At 50.5% G+C, this 10,041-nt stretch overlaps 1 protein-coding gene across 2 annotated transcripts; it reads left to right on the forward strand.

Annotated features, from left to right (window-relative positions):
- The first annotated feature begins 965 nt into the window (after positions 1–965).
- LOC137165179 (protein FAM133-like) lies at positions 966–7,047 on the forward strand. Of its 2 annotated transcripts, XM_067566323.1 has the most exons (5): positions 966–1,005; positions 3,303–3,363; positions 4,909–5,021; positions 5,782–5,841; positions 6,914–7,047. In XM_067566323.1, exons 2-5 carry the CDS (start codon positions 3,345–3,347, stop codon positions 6,956–6,958), a joined length of 237 nt encoding a protein of 78 aa, XP_067422424.1. In that variant the 5' UTR covers positions 966–1,005; positions 3,303–3,344; the 3' UTR covers positions 6,959–7,047. The 2 variants fall into 2 exon arrangements, with proteins under 2 accessions (XP_067422424.1, XP_067422425.1); XM_067566324.1 differs by lacking the exon at positions 966–1,005 and having other exon boundaries at positions 3,290–3,363.
- Positions 7,048–10,041: the final 2,994 nt, after the last annotated feature.

Here is a 10,041-nt window from a genome sequence, read left to right on the forward strand (position 1 = left end):
GGTTTATCCGGCTCGATGGAGCGGAAGGGAAAACCCGCTCAATCGATCCAGAGGCCGATTTAATAAAACCACCTCCCCAGAAAGCGTCGTGCCGCCTTGCCGGGTACACGTTTCCCTTCGGCGCAGCGGAGACGGTGCGCTAAATGGGAGTTATGAAGTCGACCGGTGTTACGCTAGCTACTCCGTCTAGCTGCATTACTCCTGTTGACTGCTGCCGAATTTCGCCAGCAGTGTAGACCAGGCCTGATACCTGACTGGTATTGGCTAACTATGATTAAGGTTAAGATTTTGTCATGCTTATTTTAAGTAAAAGTCAGGGAGAGCTCGCGGGCAATAAACGAAAATGCACCGAAGCTGCGACCTCGCCCCGGCTTTTACTCAAAGTAACTATTGATGACAAAATGGGGCTGACTGGGAGGGGGTGTGGGATGAGAACAGCAGGGCAGGGTCTCCCCCCCACTGCCTGCAGAGGTTGGGAGCTGGGGCCCAGGGCTCGGAGATCTAGGCGGATCCCCCCCACTGCCCTGTGGGGTCTGCGGCTCGGAGCTGCAGAGGGCCCCACCACACGCAGCGGCTGGGACTCCAGAGTTGCTGACAGCGTCAGGCAGCTCCAGGGACCCCCCGCCCCATAGCATTCCAAACAGAGGTTTCCAGAAAGGGCTGTTTTGGTTTTGGACTGAGTGTTAGAAGCCCCTTCCTGCTCCCACTGCGCTCCGGATCAAACACGAACTGTCCATGTGGTGGGTGTTTTCCAACCTACACTGCATCCCCGACCTGCCTCGTGTGGGTCCGAAATTCCTGAATGACTCAGTGTTAGGCAGGCAGTTCATTGTGCGCCTGGGCTGGTTCACTGGTATCGTGGGATGCCAGGGGAGGATGGTGGAACCAGTTTTTCTGCTCTGGCAGGGGAACTGGGGAGGAGACAGAACAAAATGACAAGACAGGAATTGCAGAGCTGCCTGCTAGTGAGAAACTTGGGAAGCCGCTTGTCTTTTTCCCTGCCAGGTAAGGCCACTTTCTTCTTCTCCTTTGTGTCTTTCTGAGGAGTTACGCTCTGGCTTTGCTACATGGGAACTTTGAGCAGTGAGGAAACGGGGAGGGTGATCTGAGGTGCGTGAACACAGTTTGTACTGTAGTTTAGTCTGCAGAAGAGAAAAGTGAGGGGGGATTTGATAGCAGCATTTAACTAGCTGAAAGGGGGTTCCAGGGAGGATGGGGCTAGGCTGTTCTCGGTGGTGGCAGACGACAGAACAAGGAGCAATGGTCTCAAGTTGCAGTGGGGGAGGTCTAGGTCGGATATTAAGAAAAAGTTTTTCCCTAGGAGGGTGGTGAAGCACTGGAATGGTTTACCTAGGGAGGTGGTGGAATCTCCATCTTTAGAGGTTTTTAAGCTGCAGCTTGACAAAGCCCTGGCTGGGATGATTTAGCTGAGGTTAATCCTGCTTTGAGCAGGGGTTTGGACTAGATACCTCCTGGGGTCCCGTCCAACTCTAATATTCTATGATTCTACTTGGGGAAAGTGCTGAGTTGCAGGTCCCACTCGGTATGATTTCAGGCACAGGCATTTTTGCTTTGAATCCTGTTCCAAAGCACTCCCGAAGGGGGGATATTGCCAGCGCTTCATTTGTAATGAAAGAGGGGTCGGTGCCCAAGCAATATTTTTACATTCATAACTGATGCGGCAAGCCCAGAGGTCCCGGGGCTCTGAACTGCCAGGCCTAGAGGTGCCGGGGCTCAGGCCTAGCACAGATTAAACACGGAATATTTCAGTTAAGAAACCAGTCCACCTGGGCAAGACTACAGCAGGTGTGAGTGTTATAATTTGCAAGTTCTTTGTGCCCACAGGCAATAGGTAAATACAGATGAACATATTTGCATAGGCGCTACGAATATGCAGCTTTGTTTTATTTGAGCTACAGTGCATGCTGGTTTGACCTTTTCTTTTGGTTCATTCAACCTCAAGGGGAAAATGCAATTTGCCAATGGCATGGTTATTGTCGCTGTCCGCCCACCCGCTCGCTGTGTAATCCAATAGTCTGGGGAAGTGCCTGCTGCCTTCTGAAAAATTATTTTGCAGAAAGTGGGGTGAGCAAGACTGGGAAAGAACTTAGGTTAGAGCCAGCCAAACCGGATCTGGCTTTGGAAATGGGTTAGAACGTCTATTGCTTTCAGCCTCCACCCACACTGCATGTTGCAAACAGTCAAATTCACTGCAAACGTGCATCGAAGCGAACGTATGCCTAAATGCTTGATGCTGAGATGATCCCGTTCACCGGGGCGAGGGGATTGTGTCCTCCTCTAGAGATCTACCAGGACTGACCTTTCCCAAACGAGTGGAGACCTTGAGAGGTGATATGGGTGACCCAGATGTACATGTGCAGCACAGCTGTGAGCAGCTTTTGGCCTTTCCTTTTTGCTCACCACCAGCAGCTTTCATTCTCTGCTGATACGATATGTGGCTGTACGGGAGGCAGGACTCGGCAGGAAAAGGAGGACTCTGTGACTGGCTCAGTCTGCTCGCTGCACCTGCTTCCCAGGTGGCTGCCATGATAGTAACTCAAACTCAAAATGACACTGTAATGCTGTCACCCTGGGAGACCTCCAAACAAGTAATCACCCCCTTAACACCCAGAGGCTCATTGACGTTACGGCCAGAAGGGACGGTTGTGATCACCTAGTCTGATGAACTGCATAACACTGGCCAGAGAGTCTCCCCTGCTAATTCCTGCAATAAGTCCATAACTTCTGGCGGGGCTGGAGCAGATCTTGTAGAAAGCCATTCACCCTTGATTTAAAGACTTCACGTGATGGAGAATCTGCCACAGCCCTGAAGTTGTAACAATGGTTAATTCACCCTCATTGTTGAGACATGACTGATTTCTGTGACCTGTCCGAGCCTAGAGTAGCCCATCTGAAAATGCCCAGGTTAGGGCAGGCGGCAAAAGGAGAGCAGATTCTCCCAGAACTGGTGGGTAACACTGAAGTTAGATTCCCCGACCAGTCACAAACAGTGCTCCTGATTTCCCACACTGGTTACCAAGAAGCTACAGCAAGAAATATCACAGACAGTCTCATTAATGCTGTATGCACAGGGTTTCCATTAACCTGGGAAACGAACCATTCCAGAAGGTGTTAAAACATTCAGGGCTCGTCTTTAACCTGCAAGTTAAAGGAAAGGTGAGTGTTGGGGACCCCGAAACCATCATTTTAATGCCAAAAAGCTCAGATCCACACTGATAATCACATAGCATTGTAACCTCTCTGTTTACTGCTGTCCCTGCCTGGGGATGTCTCTTTTCCAGATATTCTGAATCTACGTGGGAGAGCCAGGTAGCTGCTGCGGAATGTCTTCCATCTTAAAAAGTGAGTGGCCAGGCATTCAGGCAGGGACACCCCTGCTGAATGTAGTTGCGAGCTTGATGTGGGATGAAGCAGTGTCGTGGAAGCTAACGCTCTCTTCATCCCACCTGCTTCCGGCCCAGAGTCCCACCCAGCCTCACATTCCCACGGGGCTCTTCACTCAGCACATCGCTAACTGCACGTAGCCCTGTGCTGTAGTCACTGAAAGGAGCAGGGAGGTGTCTACGCGGAATCTCCTTTGGGAGGACCCTCTGCCGGTTCATCTTTCCACACCTCAGCAAACCCTGCCCTTACCCTTGCCCAGTAAATATTCCACTCTCCTGCCCGTTGCCCAGACTTGGAACATTTCCCCTGCACTTCGGCTCTTATGTCGGCCTCCGATTCCATGTGCTCTGCCCACCCCTCTTGTCGGAGAGACTGTGCCCAGGGGAAGGCGAGAGGAAAGTCTTGCTCCTCCGCGGCCTTGCACACTGCAGAGGGGATGGTGTTCAGGGCAAATGGAGTCGCTGCGTTCCTGCAGGAAGCTAACCTGGGAAGGCATTGTCCTCTCTGTGAAGGCCGATGAGGCTCCGTTCTCTGCTTGCCCTGTCCCTTCTTTGCAAAGGCACTAGATGAAAACGGGGAGGGTGTGCACAGAGAATGGGCGTGTGCGATGGTGGCGGGACGGGGGGGGAGGCAGCTCATTTCCAGTTTATTTCTTATGTTCCTAATAACTCAGGCTTCCAGTTTTCAGCCAGCCACTGCAAGAGCCGGGAAGGAATTTTCCTCCCCCGCCCCCCCAATGTATTCTAGAAGGGTTTTTCTGGGTTTTTTTTAAATCTCCTTCCTCTGAAGCATCAGGGCTGGCCACGGCTGGAGATGGCACATTGGCTGGGGAGGGCAGGACTCCAAGGAGGCACCTGGGTGAATCTCTCTCTCTCTCTCTGGCTGGTTCTTGCTCACATACTCAGGGTCTAACTGATGCCATGTGTGGGGTCAGGAAGGACTTTTCCCCCAGGTCACATTGGCAGGGACCTTGGAGAGTTTTCACCTTCCTCTGCACTGGGTGGGTACGGGTCACATGCCAGGATTACCTGGGTTTGTCGCCTTTAATTATTTCCCTGCCGTCGTGGCGGCCTGGAACACGGATGAACCTCGGTGCCTCCTATTCTCTATCTGTGGCACATTATAGCCTAGTCTCCTGCGGGCTGTGGTCTCATTTTGGGGGCTGGGTTTAGTGTGCAGGTGCAGGGCGGTGTTGGTGGCCGGTGCTATTCAGATCAGACTAGATTATCTGGCTCCCTTCTGGCCTGAAACTCTGTGACTTGATGACATTCTTAAACACAATTCCTCCTCTTGGTAATGAGGCCCAGTTCCCCTCTTGGGCTTCACTTGGAAGCCGTGCGCAATGCTGGCAGTGGTGCAGGATTGGGCGTCCCATGCCCTTCTTGTCCTTTCACCCCTTTCTACCTTGTCCTTCAATGAGTAACACTGTGCATGGCGGCTGCGTGGGATGAGCTCCCTCTAGAACTGCTGTGGAATGACCCGTCCGCTCATTCTCCTCCTTAGTGTTTGGAAGAGAAGACAAGAAGGAGAAAGAAAAAGAGGAGAAAGACAAGAAGGAAGAGAAGGAGAAAGACAAGAAAGATGGAGACAAGAAAAAGAAGAAGAAGGAGAAAAAGGTGAGGAAGTAGTGGAGAATTCCTGCGTTCCATGTGTTGTCGGGGCATTTTGGATTCCCACCGCCGTGGTGTGATGGAAGCTGCCATTTCAGTATCTCAGAACCATGACAGAATAACAAATTAAAACCTATTTGACTCCATTTCAGACAGCTTCCCTCCCCCAGCGTCCCCTCCAAACCCAGCCGAGTACAAGCCCCTACTGTCATTGCATGTTGGGCACGTGAGCGATGGCGATTCAGCCACCCTGGCTGCACGTCCCTCGGTGTTCATCGGATAATTCGATGCTGTGATCATCCTGGGTGGAATTCTGTGGGCAGGCTGCACGGTCGTAATGTTCCCTTTGGGCCTTATCATCTTGGAATCTCTGTGCATGCCACGTCGCCCTTTGGACAGGGTTTGGTTTCCCACCTCGCCGGGCGGTGGCACTGTGTGCGTTACCGCCGCAAAACAGTTCCGCAAGCGGCCTCAAGTTTCTCAGGGAAGGGAGGGGAGAGTCAGGTTGTCAGATCATTGTAATGTCTCCTCCCCTGCCGATGCACTTACGGGGAACAGAGGAAGCGAGCGTGAACGTTGGCATCTGTTGTAAATGCAACAAAACAAAATGCAAGTGATCGCTCTTCCTCTACCTCGCCTGCCAACAGTCGATGAGCCAGGACGCCTCTGGACAGACATTAACCCCTGCTGGGAAGGAAGCTGTGTTCCCAGTGCAGTGGTGCTGCCCCATTGTAATCCTGACTCCTTTCTCTCCTTTGCACCTTAGCGAGATGGAGATGGAGGAGACAGCAGCAGCAGCAGCAGCTCTGACAGTGATTCTGAAGAGGTAACCATGAACTGATCAGGGCCTACCAGATCTACTGGGGGGGAGGGGTTGTTTCTCCCTTGCTTTAGATTAGAACATCCTCGTCCAGCCTGGGTCTAGTCACTGCGGTGGCAGAATACATTTTTTTCCCTTCCCCCCTCACCCTTTCTGAGATCTCAGCGTCTCCTGGCCCCTGCCAGCCCAGGGAAGGAGTGACAAAATCACATGGGAGCATGTAAGGAAGCCCTGCTGCTGCCATGTCAGTGCTGCAGCTGGAGTTGGCAAGTGGGTCTGGGGACTTCTCTGCCTCCCTTTCCTGGAGGTGTGTTGTGCCAGGGATGGGCATAGATGGGCATGGGAATAATTCAGTGTGGGGTGACTTTGAAAATAACCCCCTACCCTGGGCAAGTCAGATCTGCTCTGGGAGCTTCTGCGAGTCAGCTCCCAACACAAGCCCCAGTCTGTCTCTGGTCCTCGATGTGAATGTTCACAACACATCTGCAATCTCCGAATCTTGTGAGCTGCTGGAACAGAGACTCCACCCCTAAGGTTTTCCTACTGGCTGCCAGGTCAGTGATCCAATTCCCGCACCATGCCCCAGACACGCTCCTGAGCTGAGCAATGTTATCACTCTTAGAAGCCCTGGGCTCAGGCCATGGCATCCCCAAAGCCACGGGTTATAAAGCCTGGCTGAAGGACAGCTGGTCGCGTCCTGTAAACAGCTGTCCAGGCGCCCGTCCCGACCCAGGGGAAACCTCGTGGTCTGGCTCACATAGCCATCAAAAGAGGATTTGCCACGGTCACGCTTCCCGGCATGACCGCAGTGGGCTCCCTTCTGCCCTCGGGCTCCTCTGTGTGCCCCTCCCACGGCAGCCACAAAGTTGGGTGTCCGGGAGAGTCGCGTGTCTCCATCTGAGGGCAAAGTTTGGCTAGCGGGTGATGCAAGGCCGTTGGTTCCAGATGGGGACGAGCGTGGTTCCGTGATTATCCCTGCGGATGCCACGAGCGTGAGCAAGAGAGAGGGACGAGGAAACACACCTCAGCTGCCAAAGCCCTGACACGCCCTGGGGCTTCTCTTTTACTTACCCCTTAGGGTCACCATGGCGACAAGAAGAAAAGGGAGAAGGATAAAGAATAAGTTCTTCGGCACCAGCGGAGGCCACATTTGTGTTTCCTGCCTTCGCACAGGGGCTGGGGAGAAGGAGAAGGGAAGGGAACCATCCATGAAAAAATGCACCTGGAGTTGAGTTTATTTCATCCAAATAAATTTGTTTTAGTACTAAAAAGACAGACTCTGTTTATTGAGCAAAGTCGAACTTCCCCCCATGCACTCAGCTGTCATTTCTCTCTTTTACTAATAATAAACTCAGACCATTTTCAGAGCTCTGTACTCATAGTTGGCACTGGACAGGGAGCCAGGTGATTCGGGTGCTGTCCCTGGCTCTGACCTACCGTGTGACCTTGGTCATGTCATCTCACCTCCCTGCTCCCCTGGTTCCCCCTCTCCCCTTTGTCTGCTTGTTAGCTCTTCAGGGTCGGGATTGCCGATTGCTCTGTATAAGTACAGCACCTAGCACAATGGGGCCCTGATCTCAGCCAGGATCTCTCCTATAATACAAATAATAATGACGTAAGCTCCGGCAGCACCAATGGGGATATTACCAATACACCAAGACTGAATTTAGCCCATGGACTCTTGTAGCACAGCTCAGCTCTGGGTTTCCTTGCAGATGGAATGACTGTGCACTGTCCCCTAAAGGCTGTGCGATGGGTGAATATTGTTATCCCCAGGTTATGGCTGGGGTCTCTGAAATACAATGATCGCCTGAGACCCTGGAATGATCCAGGGATGCACCTAAGCGCCTCTGCTGCCCAGTGGGTGTGCTCAGTCCACTGAACTAGGTTGCCTTTGGCTTTTGCATTTGTTACCTTTTCCCCTGTTCAGTTACTGGTTCCTCCCCATTCTGGCATTCACACAGCTCCTGCGGGAACACCCAACCGGGGGCAGCTCCTTGGAAATTCAGACCTCACGGCCTGTTACGGATCTGTCAGCAAGAGACACCAAAGCACAAGACAGATGTTTCCGAAGGGCTCTGAACACTCAGGACTAACAGGCTGTTAAAACCAAATCTGGTTTGAAATTTACTCTTTTAAAGTGAAAAAACGGGTACATTTCTCATTTGTTTCTCTTTGAAAACTTGAATGTGGCCCAGCAGCTGGGTGATTATTCAGATTCTATATAGGGCAATCTTCAACCCAAGGTGACACACGTGGCTAAGAGCCAAGCCGCCCCACTTTTGCCAGCGTTTGATTGATTTATAATGGCAACAGAGCCAATGTCTGATCACCACCACCCAGGACCATGGAGTTGCCATTAAAAATGATGTTTCTGCTCCATCTACTGGCGAAATGGATTTCTTGCAGCTAATCTAAATGTTCCATAACCATTACTCCCCTGCCCCGCCCCGGCTGTTTCGTAAGGCTTCCCTGGCAAGCCACATGGCCGTGCAGTCTCTGAACGACAATAAAAAGGCCTGAAGCTGCGGAGCAAGCTGCTGGCACTTGTTGAGTTTTTCCTGCGCTATAATTGTATTCTTTGATGTGAAGCAATAGTTGTTTACCCTGGGAGCGTGTATCTTCATGAACACGCGGTGTGTGTTCGGGACATTCTATTCATATCATTCATGCACAGGATTGGCTGCTGCACAGATCTTACCTAACATGCCACGGACGTTTTCAAACGGGGAGCACTGCTAGAGAGCTCTGCCGGCTTTGCAAGGCAGCTGCTGGCGGCACGCTTGAACCCCATCTGCGGCAGGAGCAAGTATGCAGGAGCAGCAGCCTGAACTAGGTTCCCTGTTCCCTCCTAGTTGAATTCAGATACTATAAAGTCTTATGCACCTGCTTAATTTATGCTCTGTGAGCAATACACTGGAGCCAGGCCTAACGGTTGTGTTGACTACAGGCTTGTCTACCTGGGGGAATTGACTGGATTCGCTACTGTGGAATAAACTGTTCCACAAGCGCTATTCCAGAATAGCAGTCCACATAGAGAGCTAACCCAGAATAGCCACTGCACTTTAAATTCACACCCTATCTTCCTTCCAAATAACTTCCTTGTGTAGATAAGTCCTTGCTTCAAGACTCTCCACAGCCCTTACAGGCGGTGAGCAGCCAGGAGCAGCTGAGGTGTCATAGGCTCCAGATCCCCCCCTTCCCCTTCTCTGTTCCCAGTACTGCCCTATGCTGAGGCGATTCAGGGCAGCACCATCGCGCCTCACTGTGGCAGGCAGGGATAGTTTCCACTTGCTCACTGCCTTTCCTGTGTTGTAAAGAGGCCTTCGAGTAAGAGAGCGAGGCCCTAGATATTAACACCAAATGCAGTTATTTAGACTAGGAAGTCTTAAGGGAAGAGATCATATTTCTGTCATGCAATTGTACAGCACTAGCACATTGGGGTCCAGATCCCATTAGTCCATAGGCACTACTGCAATCCAACTAAATAGCACTGATAATAATGAATTGAAGAAATACGTTTCATACATACTAAAGCAAGCTCTCTAAAAATGTGGAATATCACTTTGCTTATTTTACAACAAGTATATTTTAAATGTACTTTGATCAACAAAGGGGAAATAAAAGGATTTATTGCTAAAGTGAATTTAGGACAAACAAGTGTTTAAAAGCCAGGATCACTGAGGCTTTTTTTAAACCAGAGAACACAGCTTTAAATCTTCAAACAGCTTCAAACAGTCACAGCAAACAGCAGGAAATAAAGAACACTGCACTAATTATAGACTTCGGTGAAAAAAATAACACAATATTATAGGGTGGGGGGAAAAAAGGATCTGAATTGCTTTCTCAATACACTGCAAGTGGCTGTAATTTACTAAGCAAACACCAACTCTAAACTTTGTGCTTTAGTTATATTTAGGCTTGGATGGATTTGATTTGAAATTTCGGTAACGTCAATTTCACCATACACACACAAAGAGACAAAAAATATTTCCCTTGATGATAATCAAAATATACAGAGAGGCAAAGTAAGTAAAATGCTGCTTGAGAACTTAAGACTTTGAGTTAAGGATACTGACTTTGTATATTTTGACATGTGATGCTGACAATTTGTGTTTTAGTGGTTATAAAGTTTGAACTTTGACTCCCAGCAGCTACTGTCATAAAATAACTATTGTCTCCTCCCTCCCACTGTCTGATCCTTCC

This window comes from Emydura macquarii, unplaced genomic scaffold, assembly GCF_026122565.2.
Source record: "Emydura macquarii macquarii isolate MOO-44397 ecotype Brisbane River unplaced genomic scaffold, CSIRO-AGI_Emac_v2 contig_2768, whole genome shotgun sequence".
Taxonomy (NCBI): Eukaryota; Metazoa; Chordata; order Testudines; family Chelidae; genus Emydura; species Emydura macquarii.

Coding starts and splice junctions, on each gene's coding strand:
- LOC137165179 (XM_067566323.1), top strand. Junction 5,022..5,781: donor AGAAGAAGAAGGAGAAAAAG/GTGAGGAAGTAG, acceptor TTTGCACCTTAG/CGAGATGGAGATGGAGGAGA. Junction 5,842..6,913: donor CTGACAGTGATTCTGAAGAG/GTAACCATGAAC, acceptor CTTACCCCTTAG/GGTCACCATGGCGACAAGAA.